The sequence below is a fragment of the Scardinius erythrophthalmus genome, assembly GCF_964197995.2.
Source record: "Scardinius erythrophthalmus genome assembly, chromosome: 2".
NCBI classification, from domain to species: domain Eukaryota; kingdom Metazoa; phylum Chordata; class Actinopteri; order Cypriniformes; family Leuciscidae; genus Scardinius; species Scardinius erythrophthalmus.
This window is the reverse complement of record NC_138222.1, coordinates 3,057,253-3,076,255: the sequence shown is the minus strand read 5'-3', so window position 1 is coordinate 3,076,255 and position 19,003 is coordinate 3,057,253. Positions and strand designations below refer to the sequence as shown.

Sequence of the window (19,003 nt, the reverse complement as noted above, 5' to 3'; positions counted from 1 at the left end):
CGGTGTTATATGATCATATTTTCTTGATCTAGTTAGAACTCTAGCGGCGGCATTTTGGACTAACTGTAGCTTGTTTATTGAGGATGCAGGACAACCGGCTAATAAAGCATTACAGTAATCTAGTCTCGAAGTCATGAATGCATGAACTAACTTTTCTGCATCAGAAACTGATAGCATGTTACGTAGCTTAGCAATGTTTCTAAGGTGGAAAAAGGCTGTTCTTGTTACATATGAAATATGATTTTCAAAAGACAGGTTGCAGTCTAATATAACACCCAGGTCTTTTACTGTAGAGGATGAAGTAACAGGACATCCTACTATGTTAAATTTGTATTGTGAGAGGTTTTGTGGGTGGTTTTTTGAACCGATAAGTAGTACCTCTGTCTTGTCTGGATTTAATAAAAGAAAATTACGCGTCATCCAATCTTTTATATCTTTAACACACTCTGTCAATTTGGATAATTTAGCGTTTTCATCCGGCCGTGATGAAATATAGATTTGAGTGTCATCAGCATAACAATGGAAACTAATTCCATGTTTCCTTATAATATTTCCAAATGGCAGCATATATATTGAGAATAATAGAGGGCCTAACACAGATCCCTGCGGCACTCCATAGTTTACTGGAGTTATGATAGATTTTTCTCCATTTAAATAAACAAAATGGTAGCGGTCAGATAAATACGATCTAAACCAGCTTAATGCTTGTCCTTGAACACCAGTATAATTTTGTAATCGATCTAAGAGTATTGTATGATCTATAGTATCGAACGCAGCACTAAGATCAAGTAAAACTAATATTGAGATACAGCCTTGGTCAGAAGCTAAAAGTAAATCATTTGTGATTTTAACGAGCGCAGTTTCAGTGCTATGATGCGGCCTGAACCCAGACTGAAACTTTTCATAGGTGTCATTTTCTTGTAAGAAAGAGCCCAGTTGAGCGGACACAACTTTTTCTAGTATTTTAGACATAAAAGGTAGATTTGAAATGGGTCTATAATTTACTAGATTATTCGGATCTAATTGTGGTTTCTTAATGAGAGGTTTTATAACTGCCAGTTTAAATGTTTTTGGAACATAACCTAAAGATAAAGACGAGTTAATAATATTGAGGAGAGGCTCTTCCACTACAGGTAACACTTCTTTCAATAGTTTAGTTGGTATAGGATCTAGTAAACATGTTGTTGTTTTAGATGAAGTAAAAAGTTTATTTAACTCTTTTTGTTCTATAGTTGTAAAGCACTGTAATTGTTCTTGCGGGGTGATAATTGAGGCTGAATTATAAGGCGCGATTGAGGATTGAACGTTTACAATTGTGGTTCTGATGTTTTCTATTTTCTCAGTGAAGAACTTCATGAAATCATTACTACTAAACTGTAATGGAATATTTTGTTCAGGAGTCATCTGTTTATTTGTTAGTCTCGCCACGGTGTTAAATAAGAACTTAGGATTGTTATGGTTGTTTTCTATTAGTTTGCGGAGATGCTCAGCCCTGGCCGCTTTTAGGGCCTTTTTATAACGTGACATACTGTCTTTCCATGCGATTCTAAAGACCTCTAAGTTAGTTTGTTTCCATTTACGCTCTAAATTACGGGTTTCTCTCTTTAGAACACGCGTAGTATTGTTGTACCATGGTGCTTTACTTTTCTCTCTGACCTTTTTTAATCTAATGGGCGCAACAATATCCAATGATCCAGAGAGAATGGTGCTCATAGTGCTAGTTAATTCCTCAAGTTCGTCTGTTTGTTTGGGTTCACTGAGCAGCTGAGACAGATCCGATAAGCTGTTTGAAAAATTATCTATGGTGGATGGAAGGATTGTTCTGCCTAATCGATAACGCGGCGCAGCATGATATATTACAGGAGTACGTAATATGCAAGTTACCATGTAATGGTCAGTGACATCGTCACTTTGTGGAATGATATCTATATCGGTTGGATCGGTTCCATGTGATATAATTAAATCGAGTGTATGATTAAATCGATGAGTTGGTCCGGTAACGTTTTGCTTGACCCCAAAGGAGTTTAATAAATCTGTAAACGCAGCCCCTAACGCATCATTTTGATTATCTACATGGATATTAAAGTCTCCAACAATTAATGCTTTATCGAAGTTAACTAATAGGTCTGAGAGAAGATCTGCAAACTCTTTTAGGAAATCAGCGTAAGGCCCAGGCGGTCTATATACGGTAGCCAAGGCTAGAGATAATAGGGATGTTTTTCTATCATCTAAGAGCGTAACATTTAGTACAAGTACTTCAAATGAAATAAACTTATAACCCGTTTTCTGAGTAACATTGAGAAAATCTCTATAGATTGTTGCAACACCGCCGCCACGACCATTCAGACGGGGCTCGTGCTTATAGGAGTATCCTGATGGAGTAGACTCATTTAGACCGAAATAATCATTTGGTTTAAGCCAGGTTTCAGTAAGGCAAAGTACATCGAAGCTATTATCTGTGACTATTTCATTTACAATAACTGCCTTAGGTGTGAGTGATCTAATGTTTAGAAGACCTAGCTTTAGAAATTGTTTTTGATTACCAATAGCAACATTTTCTGGTTTAATAACAATTAGATTTTTCCTAGATCCTGCAGTAGATTTATTATTTGATCTCACTAAACGAGGAATAGACACAGTTTCTATGCAATGTTCTACACTATTTATATCAGTTAAATTGGTGCAGCAGAGACTATGATTTGGACTTTTGGTTACTAGTCAAAAGGTATTTAACATTTTGGAGATGTTATCTGACAGAAGATCCGATCCGAATCTGCTTGGGTGTAAGCCATCAGCACGGTAAAGCCTAGGACGCTCCCAAAACAGATTCCAATTATTTACAAAGAGCAGTTTCTGCTCATTGCACCATGACATTAACCATTCATTTAGCGCGAATAATCTACTAAACTTGTCATGTCCTAGACGGTACGTGGGAAGCGGTCCTGACACAATAATCGTTATATCAGGCGATGTGCTGCGTACCGTATCGATCAGATTCCTGAAGTCTTTCTTCAGAACTTCCGTCTGGCGCAGTCTGATGTCGGCCCCTCCCGCGTGCAGCACGACAGCTCCGACGCGCTCGTTCAGAATCTCGGGAACGTGAGCAGCGATTTCAGAAACGCGAGCACCAGGAAAGCAGTGATTATGCACCTTACTTTTATTTAACGTAGCGTGTACGTGTCGAACGATGGAATCGCCGATGATCACAGCATCGCGTTCTGTTTCGCGAAGAGGGGAGAAGCGGTTTTGTGTGGATATCTCGAAAACCGGGAGGGTTGGAGAGAGTTTTCTTGGTCTAGACCTGGCTCGCGTCTTCCGCTGCGGAAAAATCCAGGCTTCGTGATGGCATGTTGGAGCCGGAGTGAACGAGACCATGGCTGATCGCGACCTCGACGTTCGGGACCGATGTTGAGGAACGCCCGGAGTAGACGAGGTCGGAGTCAGCGGGTTAGTAACATTAATCTCTGATTTGTGTGCCTCGGCGCGCGATGTTTCAAGAGCTAACCGCCGGTCTATCAGCTCGGCTTTTCTTACTAAAAGGTCGTGGATCTGTTTCTCAACAGCTTCCAGCTCAGACTGCACACAGCGTGCAGCTCAAATGTGTCTTCACCTGCACCAAAAGGTAGACTACTTACATTTGATATATTCGCCATTTTAACAGATGGACAGTAAGTTAAGTTAGCAACGACGCTACCAGTGGTGCTATCAATATTAATACTAATTTATGGCTTAAGTCTTGGATATAATCCGTCTTTTCAGTGGTACGGGTGTAGAGTAGACGCACGATAGGCGAGAGAAAAAAAAAATTTTTGTTTGTAAATGAGTGCGGAGAAGACGCGTTCAGCCGTGATCCACGGACGTAACCTATAAGAGTATCCAGCGTTGGATCACTAGGCTTGAGACGCGTCTGCTCAACAATCCGCGTTGTAACTATGAGGTGAGAAAAATAGAAAATGTTCGTTGTAAGTGAGTTTAAAGAGAAATCAAGAATTATAAATCAATCGATGGAGCTTCAAAGACAACAACGAGCTCAGACGCGACGCATTCCCATTCGAGTGTGGTTAAGTGGCATCCCTTGTCATGTCATGTGATGTTATATATCATGTGATTTTATTTGTCATGTCATGTCATGTTATATGTCATGTGTCATGTCACCAAATGTAAATAGCGTGGCTTGTTGGCAGAGGCTGTGTACACTGACTCCGCCCACCATTGCCTGATTGATCCAGACAGAATGATGATAATCTCTTGTCTGATGACAGGAGCGGTGGAGAGTAAAGCAGGTGACGCTAACCTTTGATGCGACCAATCCAAACTCAAATCTAGCTTTTACTAAACTCATTCTTCTCCCTTTTCCGATTACACATCAACATAGAGAGGCAGATATTTCTATTGAAAAATTAAGGAAAAAATAATTTCCACTGTTCTATAATGAACATTTCAGTGTCCTGAAGTTCACATTAAGGAAGTTAAATTAGTTGTGAATGCCATTTCATGCTGACTTTAATCCAGGATATTTTTACATAAACCTTTTTTCAGCATCAACAAGTCCAAGTTATTGGCTCTTCTTGCACGTTTTTCACGGTCATCCACTCGCGGTCTCTCTCCCCATGCTAACCTGCTCTCGTTTTTCTGCATTATTAATGGCGAAGCGCTGTTGTGTTTGCTCCTCGAGCTCAGACTGAAGCACTCTCTCCAAACCTTGTGGGATTTGGACTGTTTCATGCCTGTAAGATTATTCACACACACACACACACACACACACACACACACACACACACACACACACACACACACACACACACACACACACACACACACACACACACACACACACTGCTTCAAAAGACAGAGAGCAAGTCGCAGGCCAGATCATAGGGGACCCTGCGCTGCCATGAAGAGTGTGTGTGTGTGTGTGTGTGTGTGTGTGTGTGTGTATCCAGTCCCTGGGTGACTCAACACAGTCTTTTATGTAGTCACAATCCCCCTGTAAGTGACCCCTTTGACATGTGCTCTTGTGGAGAACACACACATTAAGAGTGTGTTCATTTTGAAGGCGCTCATCTCACTTCTCAGTTCACACTGGGAAAAACACACAAATAAAGCTGTGCGGTCTTTCTGGCAGATACGATTCACTATAGCCTTTAGCAATGAGCAGAAAACTCACACACACACACACACACACACACACACACACACACACACACACACACACACACACACACACACACACACACACACACACACACACACACACACACACACACACACACTCTCTCACACACACTTTCTCTCACAAACACTCGCACACTTGCTCGCTCACACACTCAAGCACACACACACTCACACACACACACACACACACACACACACACACACACACATTCACTCACTCACTCACTAACTCACACACTCACCCCGCACATTCGCGTGCACGTATGCACACATGCTCACACACACACACACACACACACACACACACACACACACACACACACACACACACACACATTCACTCACTCACACACACACACACACACACACACACACACACACACACACACACACACACACACACACATTCACTCACTCACACACACACACACACACACACACACACACACTCATGGCTGGACTGGCCATTGGGCATACCGGGCATTTTCCCGGTGGGCCGACGTGCTTTTTGGGCCGATACATCTCATACTCATACATACTTTTTTTTTTCTTTTTCTTTTTTTTTAACGGCCTTAAAATTTGTACATCAGCGGCCCATTCGTTTTGTTTTGCTTAATTGGCGGCGCTGGGTTTGTGCCGGTGTAATGCATTGGTCAAAAAAAGTCAGCGTTATTTTCTTTTTTCTGACAGACCAGCCCATGAAACACGCAGATCAGCGGCCCATTGGCTCTTTCCTTGATTGACACTGGGCTGGCCCAATCACAACTTTAAACGAGTGAGTGAGCGAGCGTGCGGCAGTGTCAGTGTGTATCTGTCAAAATAGTCAGCGAGATGGAGAAGAAACGCAAGGAATGTGCAGAGAAATAGCGTGAAGCAATAGAACCAGGCCCTTAAAGCAGACACTTTATGTGTCAAAATATATGTTTTCTGCCCTTCATCAGCTCCTGTGATGATGAGGATAGTGAGGAGGATCAGGAGAGAGATGAGAGAGTGTAGAGTCTGCGGTAAGCAGAACTACTTTCAAAACACTTAGGCTATGTCATGAGTGCAGGAACCCATAACCCAGTTACAGATTATTTCCACATCTGCATAGTTGACGATTACCTCAATTCACTAGAAATTTAATGAGAGGCGTTTGTAAACCATGTTTTCCGCCAAAATAAAAGCTTGATGCAGTTTGCGTCAAAATAAAAGATCATGTGCTTATCTCTTTCAAGTATAGAAATGGGTACAAAACTAATTATGAAAGTTTCCTTTATTTTTTAGTGAATTTGATTTACAAAATATGACTATTACTGTCATTGGATTAATATTATAACTATTATTATGTAGTAGGTGTAAATAGACACTGTAACTAAAAGAGGTTTGAATTTTTCTTTGTTTAGTTTGCACACTGAATATGGGTTGGAGCTTTAATTTTGAACTCTCAAAGTGCACCAGATTGATGAATTTAACATTAAAATGCACAAAATTTTCTCACGGGGGGGCATGCCCCCGAACCCCCCCTAGAAGGACCGAGGTCCACCCACCACAGTTTTAACAAAAATCCTGTGAGAAACACTTGTATTGCTATGCCAGAGCCGCTTATAGCTTGTTTTTTGGATTCATCACTGTGGAGTATAGTTCAACTGTATTAATAAATGTCAAAGTTTTACTTCTTTCATCTGTTAACTCTCACTCGTTCCTATACTCACTCATTACATGCCATTAGTGGTTTTAATGAATAGGAGTTGGTATGCATATATTTAAGGGCGTGCAAAGATGGGTTGTGTTTATGATCATATAGTGGGCCGGTCTGGGCCAAAATGCCCGGGCCGATTTTTTTGTCCCAGTCCAGCCCTGCACACACTCATCAGCCAAACATTGACGTATTATCAGTGATGGGTAAAGATGGCCTCTCTGGCTGGTGATATAATGCGTCTCACTCTTGCTCGTCTCTGGATTGACTTCGCTTTATTCTAGCTCAGAATTTATTCTTCTCTCGTGAGTTGTGGGATTGTTTGAGGAGGAAGATTAACGTTCTCACCTTGTTTTCCCAAACAGGGAATAAACTTCTGCCCTGGTCAGGAGGTTCCCGGCGTCACGACACACACACAGGAGGACCACACCATGCTCCCGCTGATCTTCCACCTGGGACGCGACCCCGGAGAGAGATTCCCCATCAGGTGAGGAGTGCATCCGTGCAGACACCGCTAACACTAGTCGCCCTGTTCGGACGGGTTAACTTTACAAGGGTGGATGGAGTCTGTTATATCTTGACAAAAATGTCAAAATGAAATCAAAATGACGATTCTTATTTTTATGGAATAGTTCCGAGTTTATTATGAATGATTTATCGGTGCACATCATTAGAATAACATCTCTTTTCTTCTCTGATGATGAGGGCGGGGCAACCTGTCAATCACATGAGATCAGCCAATAGCAAACCACAACCATCCAATCAATCACTCACAGACTAAAGCAAGCCCCGCCCACATTTGTCCTTGTTCCAGAAGCGTTTCACTCGTATATACGGCCCAATAGAGAATAAAAGACTAGCACAACTTACCGTTCATGACTTATTAGTCAGTGTTTCATATTTTAGTTTACTTTAAACTGATTGAAATGGCTTAATATTATTTTTTATTTTTTTTACATTTTACCTGTTTTTTATGTTGATAACTTGACACAAAAATAGTTTCATTGTATCAAATATATAAAAAAATTTTTAACAAAAATATGTATACTATGTATTCTAGTCACCGTGGTGTGCTAAAAAATGTAAATATGAATGGGAATATACTTTATTTATTTAACTCATCAGATTTTCTAGGGTGCCAATAACTTTGGCCAATGTATATTACAGAAAAACATATTTCATAATGTGATTTCCCCCTCACTTACAATTATTTTACTTCAAGAAAGGAAAAAAAGAAATTGAATGAAAGATCAAAAGGATAAACAATGCTGATTTATTTTCACACACCATATTTACCAAGGGTGCCAATGATTCTGTCCATGACTGTATATCGTAGTCACATTTTTATAAACGCAATATTTTTAATGAAAAGTTTAATTATTGTCTTCATTTTCATTATCATTATAAAGTAGATTAGTTGCAGATCGTGACTCATCCCTCCCTTTATTTCTCTTCCGTTCTCTTTCTATTTCTTTATTCCATTTCCTTTAAATATCCCTCCTCTTTCTGGAAGAGAGACGGAGTAATTAAACATTAATGTTGATTTTGATCTCCTGTCTCTTCTCTGCTCCACTGGTTTCAAGCAATAGCCGTGTTGAGCTCTGTTCTTTTGACCATCTTCATCCTCCTCGTCTTCCCAGTTTACAGTGGATGCTTTGGGATCGGTCAGATCCGAACACCGAACCCCTTCATTCCTTCATTCCTTCATTCTTCCCCTGTTCCCCAGTGAATCGCTGTGATCCAGCTCATTAATCTCTGTCTGCACCTAAAGAGCCACTTTAGATGATGTAGAGCCAGTCTGCGCACAACAAACCTGCACACACACACACACACACTGCACTCAAAAACACGCTTTGAAATCGCTGGTGTTTCTGACGTCACAAACTACCTTGTAACCAATCAGATCAACGTGTGATCGTCAACCAGTGGATCTCTGAGCTGAGTGAGTGAGTGGAGGCGGGGCTCGTTTGCATATTCATAGAACCGCGCATACTAAATGAGGCAAGGGTGTCGAGTTACATTCAAGATATTTTAAGGCATGAAGAATTATTTTTCAAGGAGTTTTAAGGGTTAAAATGATTGACTACAGGGGGACTTTAAATCAATGTTGCACTCTGTCCTGCACAATCAATGCATAAAATGGTGATTCCTACTGGGTCCAGCTATTAGTAGCACTGCTGTCCTGCCTTTAATGATAATGCTAACGGGCCAGGGAAACCGTTTGGTCCTCGCAACCCCTGCCATGCTGACCTCCATCTCACGGCCTGCTTTATCCCGAAACGAGAGCACTTAAGTCCCATCATGCCTCTGGCCTCGTCTGCTCACGACAAGCACTTCAGCCCTCAATCAATACAGCTCGTAGAACTGCTCAATTTCCACCGGGAGAAAAGCAGAGAGGAAAAGCAGAGGTATTTGATTGCCTCTTCAGCTCAATTCCCTTGTCTGTGTGTGTGTGTGTGTGTGTGTGTGTGTATGTGTGTGTGTGTGACTTATTTTATTCATTCATTCAGTTATACTTGGTGTTTTTACCATGTGAATACAGATTCACTGTTGTTTCATTGTGCTGGAGAACGCTGTTTTGTGTGTGCGTGCGTGCGAGTGTGTGTGTGTGTGTGTGTGTGTGCGAATGGCTAATCAGTCTGGTGACACACCTGAGCAATACTCCTGCCCCTCTGGGTGTCATGCATTATAAATCAAAAGACTGTATTTGCATGCATTGTTATTATTAATCACGCATCTCAAGTTGGAGAAAGGAAACCGGGGTTCAGAAAAATGCTAATGAGCCGTGCTGACTGTGGATTTTCTATTGTTTGTCTGGACTCTGGGCATAAATAAACATGTTTTTGGTTAATTATTGATTAGGGACCCAGGGGCATAAACACAGGACTTACAGTGAAGATGTACGGTCCCTCGGTTCATCTTCGTGAATGGAAAACCAAATGATCTCAAGAGGAGACGGGAATTGTTTTAGTGTATGTGGTAGGTTTTTCCCTAAACCTACCTATTCTGGGGCGTCTACTAATCGACACCCAATACCTTTATACTCTAGCTCTTGCGTCTTCAGTCGACAACTGGCCGAGTCTTACTCTAACTAACTCACTTTCCTGACTTACTTGTTTTGTTGCTGCGCAGCATAAATGACAGACAAACTCTAGCAATTGTCCTTTAAATACTTTAAAGGGTTAGTTCACCCAAAAATGAAAATTCTGTCAGTAGTTACTCTCCCTCATGTTGTTCCAACCGCGTAAGACCTTCGTTCATCTTCGGAACACAAATTAAGATATTTTTGATGAAATCTGAGCCATATCTGAATCCTCCATAGGCTGCTATGGTGTCCGAAACTTGCTGGCCCAGAAAAGTTATTAAAGAGATCGTTAATATAGTCCAAGTGACTCCAGTGGCTCAATCTTAAGTTTATCAAGCGACGAGAATACTTTTTGTGCGCAAAAACAAACAAAAATAACGACTTTATTCCACTATTCATTTCCTTCTCTCTGGACCTCTAGTTGGTTCGCGTAGTGTTTTTGCGCGTCCGTGTTACACGTCACCACGTAGGCTCACTATTGGCCGACGCCAGTCATGTGTGTGATGCGTGATAACGTGTACACAGACGCGCAGCGCAAAAACACTACGAGGTCCAGAGAGAAGGAAATGAAAAGTGGAATAAAGTCGTTATTTTTGTTTGTTTTTGCGCACAGAAAGTATTCTTGTCGCTTGATATACTTAAGATTGGGTCACTGTAGTCACTTGGACTATATTAACGATCTCTTTAAAGGGGGGGTGAATTACTGTTTCCTGCATACTGAGTTTTTTACACTGTTAAAGAGTTGGATTCCCATGCTAAACATGGTCAAAGTTTCAAAAGTTAAGTTGTACGTTTGAAGGAGTATTTCTGTGCCAAAAATTGTCCTTCCGGTTTGTCACAAGTTTCGGAAAGTTTTTTTCGAGTATGGCTCTGTCTGACGTAAGAGAGGGCGGAATTTCCTTATATGGGTCCTAAGGGCACTTCTCCGGTAAGATCGCGGGCGCGCGCGCACTCGTAGACCAGAGCAAGAGAGTGAAAGCAGTTCGCCATCAAAGCGCCCTGCCCGGCTTTTGGGAAGTCAATGTCACCAAAGAAGTGTGTTTTTGGTTGCCAGGGCAAGACAACCCTGCACAGATTCCCAAAGAACCCAGCGTTAAGGCACCCGTGGATGGAGTTTGTTTTCCTGAGCATAAACGGAGTTGTGATAGACTGTTGTTCCCTGCATTTCGACGATGATTGTTTTATAAACAAAGCCCAGATCGATGGATTTGCAGATCGTCTAATGCTTAAGGATCGAGCAGTCACAATGATAACGCGGTTGTGCGTTGGAACGGTGAGTAAAACTGTTGAACAAATGTCTCTGTGTGTTGTTAGCTATCGGCGCGTTAGCACAGCTTTAGCTTCGCCCACACGGCTCGCCCCCAGCCGCTCGTTTTTTTCCGGAAAGACTCGGTACAGCCAATCTTTCAATTAAAAATATAATAAAACAAAAGACTTTTTGGAGATATGAAGGATGCAATATTACTCTATAGGTACTCAAGTTTAACAGGAGATTGAGTGAAAATGAGCATTTCACCCCCCCTTTAATAACTTTTCTGGGCCAGCAAGTTTCGGACACCATAGCAGCCTATGGAGGATTCAGATATGGCTCAGATTTCATCAAAAATATCTTAATTTGTGTTCCGAAGATGAACGAAGGTCTTACGCGGTTGGAACAACATGAGGGAGAGTAACTACTGACAGAATTTTCATTTTTGGGTGAACTAACCCTTTAATCACGGCCGGGAGAGTTTCTCGAGCGGTTCTCAGAGAAGTCTCTCAGCCACAGAATAATTCATCAGCTTTTATAGGATAAAGACAACATGACACATAGAAACCAAATCACCTGCCTAACTCATGACTTTAATATATCGTCACCTTCTATTAATATGAAGCAAGCCTCCTCCTTTTCACCCTCTGTTAGTGGCCTATGCAAAAATATCTTGGAACATAGAAAAACACAAGTAAAGGGTTCTGTTGATTACTCAATATGTCATGGGACAAGATAGACAGTATATTTTTGATTTTGTTACAATCAGCACTAGACAATTTTCCATAACTTAAATAGACATAAACAGAACTTTTTATTACAGTGTGTTTCCAAGTGTTAGAATGTTAGCCTTGAAAAGAGGAAGTAAAGTTTGTGTTATTACTGTTAGAATCATCAGTGTTTCCCCTACCATTATATAAGGGGGGCGCCCCGCCCTCCTAACGGCTCCCCCCGCCCCCCCTTGGAGGTCAAGTAAATTTGATTTGATTTTCTTTATAGCGCCAGATTACAATTTGTTATTTTATATAAAAAAAAAACTACATGGCCCTTAAGTAATATGTTATTTATCTTATTTCCACGATGGCATGTCTTTTCTGTCTGTGTTTGCGCGTTTACAATTATCCCAATGAGTGCGCACGTGCGCACACTCACACACAAACAAACACTTGCGTCACATACAGTTGAGCACTAGCGGACAGAGAGCGCGCGGCGGGAAATATGTCGCTGAACTGAAGATGGCAACACTCGCTCTACTGCGAGTAGCAGCCGGAGTAGCTCTCCTGCTCCAAGTCTAACGCCCGGTTCACATATAATTCGTTTGCGGTGAGTATTTTTTTCCCGTACACTGCACGCGGATGCAGTCCGTCGATGATCGATCCGTTCCAGTTGCGGTGCGTATACAGCAGTGCAGAGATCGTTTCCGCACCGAGTCTATTTCTGCTGTGCTGCAAACGCTGAATTAAAGTGACAGCGCATGTTTCGTGATCAAAATGAACACCGATTGACCTGAAAATGTAGTAATTTCACCATAAGTGCGATTAATTAAATACAATGTAGTAATCTCACCATAAATTTATTTAATTAATTACTACTTTTTTCACTTTAAGACTGAGTTAAAGCAAGGAAAACTACAATTTACCTCAACAAGGCGACATAATGAACAACACTCGTCTCATTCGTGGAGGTGGAAAAACAAGTTCTTTGTGACATGCAAGATTTATTGTATTAAAATTTAAATACAAAAGATTTTAATATAAGTACATGGTTAAATATTTTACCACTTGCTTGAACAATTTAATATATAATTATATAGAAGTAATGCATTGAATAATACATTGTTTAAATTGTGTTTACGTGAACGCGCGTTCACAGCAGTGGTGCGTCTGACAGGATTATTCTCTCCAATAAATGCATCATAGAAATAAAAACTTCTCATAAAAAAGCCCTTTTGAAATTTGATTGTCATATATATGTATTAACTAACATTAACGAACAATGAATGACCAATATATTTGTTAGTATTTATAAATCTTTTTTTAGTTGGTAGTTAAAAAATAAAACTATTTAAGCTCTGGTCCATTAATATTAACAAATACTTCTATAAATTTAAAGGAGCTGTATGTAAGATTGTGGCCAAAACTGGTACTGCAATCACTTTCAAATTACTGTAGAGTGGTGTATCCGCTCCCCCTCCCCCCTGACTCGAGGTTGCCAGATATGCTGCAGGATCCAGCAGGAACGTGGGCTGCTACAAGGAGCTGCAGCTGTGGTAACTAGAGCAGAGCTGGCAACTCGGATGCCGAAACACTTCTGACTTCGTGATTGGTAGATAGGTGGAGGGTGGGGCTTTAGGCCAAAACACAAGATGACAACATCAACATCAGTTGAGGGCTGCAAGTTCACTTTTTAAATGACAATATCCTGGCTGGACTACTGTTGTCAGCGATATAAGTATTTGAAATGAACATGATTTCTTAATGTCTAGTGACATATCAGGGCCATTTTATGATTAATTGAAATACATTTCTTACATACAGCTCCTTTAACAAAGGTTATTTGCAAAAGTCAATTTTAAAAAGATTTAAATATGTTTATTTATTTTTTTAAAGAGATATCTTATGTTAACATTTTTTAACTTTTACAAACCATTACCCTCCCAGACAATTTATGTGACAGATAGATAGATAGATAGATAGATAGATAGATAGATAGATAGATAGATAGATAGAGATAGATAGTGTCTGTGTCAATTTTCCCCAAACAAACCAACCAAGCCCCCCCCCCCCCACTCAATATGTCAATATGTCATGGGACAAGATAGACAGTATATTTTTGATTTTGTTACAATCAGCACTAGACAATTTTCCATAACTTAAATAGACATAAACAGAACTTTTTATTACAGTGTGTTTCCAAGTGTTAGAATGTTAGCCTTGAAAAGAGGAAGTAAAGTTTGTGTTATTACTGTTAGAATCATGGTTAGTTTTATAATACAGTTTATTATTTTATTCTTTCATTTTTCTACCACATGTATTTTTGATAAGCGCAAGACTTCCATTAAAAGCTTAAGGTTCTGTCACAAAATCACTCGGACTCTGAAGTTTTGTCATGATGACTAACAGGGTGGGATTTGTAAAAATGGTATTTAAATGTCATCATTGATATTTTAATGTTATTTAAAGGGTTATTTCACCCAAAAATGACAATTATGTCATTAATTACTCACCCTGATGTCGTTCCAAACCCGTAAGACCTTCGTTCCTCTCCAGAACACAAATGAAGATATTTTTGATGAAATCCGAGAGCTTTCAGTCCATGGACAGTCTACGCAACTACCACTTTACCTTATTGTTAAAGTACCTAAAATTAGGGCAGTAACAATTCCTCGATTAAAGTCGAGTACTCGATTTAAAAAAAATCCTCCATTGCAATTTACCCGTGTCGAGTAATCGGCAAAATACCGGAAGTGGCGCATTCCACAGTTTTCTAAGACAACGCGATATATTTAAAACCATTTACAATCATAATATAGCATAGTGCTATTGTGAAATCACAAAGGCTGTGATTCAGTTAAATAAATATATCCTCTTTTTTTTTCCACAGAGAAGACGCTTTAATTACATGAGTGCTGATGTTAAAATTACCTCAGCTCCGTCCGCAGTAAACGCTGTTTGTTTAGGTTTCCAATAACGTGCATTTGGGAACGCAAGTCGGACGCAGTTTGTGTTTTATAGTTGCACTGTTATCATTTATATTCGTGGAGCGCGTCTCGGGTTTCTCAAACTGCTGTTCATCGCGATTTCAAAATAAAAGTTTAAACTCTCGCTCTGAGTTTGCATGTTTTGATGTGCACATGTTATTGTTCAAGAAATTACAGTGGCTGTAGCATTTCTATCGTACAGAAGTGGCCAAATATTAAAGGTTAAGTTGACATTTGAATTAAATGTTGTTTGGCCAATATTAAACAAGGATTTGATAATGCCTTAGTGTAACAACAACCAGACCGCTGGCGCCCTCTGCAGGCATTTGTTATTTATGTACATAAGCTATGTTTATATTAGTTTATATAATTTATTTTACATGGGTATATTTTAACAGTTTAATTATAATAAAACCCATATAATTACTTACTTTGATACCTTACTTGAACCAATTATTATTGCTTGTTATTATATATTTGTATTTTAAGTCATTTTAAAGGCTGATGTTAACTTGGATCTATTTTTTACCACACATTTTTTATCCGATTACTCGATTAAGCGACGGAATAATCTGTAGAATACTCGATTACTAAAATAATTGATAGCTACAGCCCTACCTAAAATAAATGCTTGTAAAAAGTGTTCTCTTTAGCCATTATCAAGGATTTTACCACCTCCGCCTCGTTTTGAGCCAGGAAAAATCCTGCAACTGTTTGAATGCAGTTTTACAGATTCTAGAAACGTGTCTTTCAAATGAAAGATTGGTGTCGAAGAGCACACCCGGGTTCCTAGTTAGTTAGTTCCTGGTGTTAGACAGTGTTGTAGGTTATTAAAGGAACACTCCACCGTTTTTTTGAAATAGGGCTTATTCACCTTCTTTCCTACATTTAGATAGGTGGGCAAATGCATTTCTTGTCTCAGTGCATGCATTGTTTTAGTTTGACAGGGTCAGCGCTAGCTTAGCTTAGCATAATGAATGGAATCCTTTGTTGCCAGCTAGCATGTCCTGAGTAAAAGTGATATAAAAAAAAAACACCTAATTACTTCTTGTGGCCTGCGTATTCACAACGAGTACAAATAGCGATGCAGATTAACACTAGGCGATTTCCTAGGCAGATATTGACTTATATATTAAGGACTATATTAGGGGGAAGCACAGGCGAAGCGTGATATCTCTGCGCCCCAAGTAGCAGTGCTTCGCCTGTGCTTCCCCCCAATATAGTCCCAAGTCAATATCTGCATAGGAAATCGCCTAGTGTTAATCTGCATCGCTATTTGTACTCACTGTAAATACGCAGGCCACAAGAAGTAATTAGGTGTTTTTATTTTATTTTTTATATCACTTTTACTCAGGACATGCTAGCTGGCAACAAAGGATTCCATTCATTATGCTAAGCTAAGCTAGCGCCGACCCTGTCAAACTAAAACAATGCATGCACTGAGACAAAAATGCATTTGCCCACCTATCTAAATGTAGGAAAGAAGGTGAATAAGCCCTATTTCAAAAAACGGTGGAGTGTTCCTTTAAGTGCAGAGGTTTTTGGTCCAATAATTAGAAACTCTGTTTTGTCAGAATAAAGTTGTAGGAAATTACTAGTCATCCAATTTCCAGTAACACTCTATTTTACAGTGTCCTTGTTACATATGTTACATGTACTTACCGTAGTAATAACAGTAAATGATGCACAATTACATGCAACTAACCCTCAACCAAACCCTAACCCTATAGTAAGTACATGTAGTTGCTTAATATTACTCAGTGCTTAAATATATAATTACACTGTAACAATGACACCTTAAAACCATGCTCAGTTGGGGATACTTAATTTGATTAATCGATTCAACAGTGCTATTGATCAGCATTACCAAACGTGGATGTTTTACACCAGAAACAAACACTGATGTACTATTTTATTTAATACTGTGAAGCTGCTTTGATACAATCTGTATTGTGAAAAGCGCTATATAAATAAAGTTGACTTGACTTGACTTGACTTAAAATAAAGTGTAACCCAATTATCAGCTATGCATACCATTCATTTTGTGAATTCATAAGTTTAGTCAGAGAGCGAAGAAATCAGCGAATCATCATCATAACAGTGCCATGCTAATGCCATGCTTCCTTTTGGTGTCTCCTGTAATGGAAAATTTTGTTTTTCATTGATTTACAGTGTTGATTTTCATTATTTTCATTATTAAGACATTGAAATGATCTTTGCTGGACTGTACGTAGTCTGCCAACATATGACTAATGTGTGTGTGTTTTTAAACACTGGGAAACAGGTGAGACATCAGGAGGAGGCAGATTGACCCCTAGGGTCAGAGGCCGTCCAATTTAGAACTTGTGAGTTTGTAAGAATAAACTCAGCAGGATTAGATGACTAGCAGAGAAACCTTCCCTTGTTTAGATAAGGGCCTGTAAGCAGGAGACCTTGAAAGTAGTATAAAGGCTCCTCTGCCCTCCCTCTCGTCGTCGCACTTGTTTCACAGACTGTACTGGTGACTTCTGTGTGGCAACTGGGCCTTCTTGCAAGAATAAAATACTTTTAATGATCATTTGAATTTCAGAGTGTCTCTTATGCAGTGATGATTGTTTAATGAGAATTTTTGCCACAACACTCCCAAGGCTAGCATGTACAGAGTGAACAGCAGCGGTCCTAGCGCTGAGCCTTGAGGTACTCCATACTGAACTTGTGATCGATGCGACAAAACATTTCAGGCATTTCACCAAACAACCATTTGATCTGCACATTGACCGTGGAACTGGACGATATAAAATGCTGAAATGCATCACTATTATATATATATATTATATTGATCAATCGCTGATGAGAAGTCTCTCAGAAGTGACGTGATGTGTCTCAGTGTTTGGGCTGAATATTATTTTAATATTATTTATTTTTATTTATTTATCTATTTTTCATTTATTTAGTTCCTCTTCCTTGCCTTCATGATTGTATATTTGATTTGCGACTTCATCGCTGTTACTTATTATAATTTGCATCTACGTCTGCCTTTTGAGAATTGTAAGTTGGTAATATTGTTTGTTCAATGCCTATTTTTGTATATCAATTTGTTTATTTCTCAATAAAAATAAAATAAAACTTGTACAATTTAAAAATAAAGGCTAAGCGAGAGGGGAGCAGATGTTAGCGTGCGGCTCGTTCCCGATAATCCCGCGGGAAAAGCAGAAGTGTAGAGACTGGAGGTGTGAGTCGGACAGCGCTCAGGCTAATTACACTAATTGACGCTTCACCCCACACTCTCACACACACACACAGACACACACACACACACACACACTCACTCACTCACTCACTCACTCACTCACTCACTCACTCACTCACTCACTCACTCACTCACTCTCACACACACACACACACACACACACACACACACACACACACACACACACACACACACACACACACACCCTCCCCGGGGGCCAATCAGAAGAGCAGGACCGGCCTGACGCAGGTGTGTTACGGCCATAATTGCAGTGCTGTTACTCGTGTGTGTGTGTGTGTGTTTGTTCACACACACATTCTCAGAAGCCCATTAAGCCCACAGGTCGCATCGAGAGCAGCGTTCGTTTGAAACCATCAGGGTCCAACACACATAATGAGAGGAGGTCACATGACCGCTTCCCTCGGGGACCTGCGTGTGTGTGTGTGTGTGTGTGTTTGTGTGTTTTATGTTTTATGACTTATGTTTCATGGTGGGATCGCCCGTCTGTCACATGTTTTTTTTCATGCATGAGCGAATAATTAAATAAAAATGTTTTATATTCAGTGACTGAAGATGATGATGTAAACAGAGTTTCCCGGGAGCAAATATCAGCTATCGTATATCATAGTGTTTTATTACCGGTTACGGACATGGCAGCGTTGTTTTCACTCCAGAACCAAAAGAAAGGAATAATACATTTTATTTTCCATAAATAAAATCAAGCCTGTTGTAAAGACCACCTAGCTGGAAAAATAAATAATAATACATTTTTTGAAGTTTAGAAATGAGAAATTCGCCTTAATTTGGCAATATCTATATTATTGCATCCTTCTCATAAGCATTTATTAATTTTTGACTTTTCAGTGCGAGTTAAATCTCTTTTTTTG

The 19,003-nt window shown here is 39.8% G+C and overlaps 1 protein-coding gene across 1 annotated transcript in view; it reads left to right on the top strand.

Annotated features, from left to right (window-relative positions):
• galns (galactosamine (N-acetyl)-6-sulfatase) overlaps positions 1–19,003 on the top strand; it is a 51,423-nt gene that overhangs the window by 29,328 nt on the left and 3,092 nt on the right. The window contains exon 12 of the mRNA XM_081358805.1: positions 7,219–7,340. Coding sequence (XP_081214931.1) covers positions 7,219–7,340 — 122 coding nt within the window. The remainder of the gene's footprint in view (positions 1–7,218; positions 7,341–19,003) is intronic.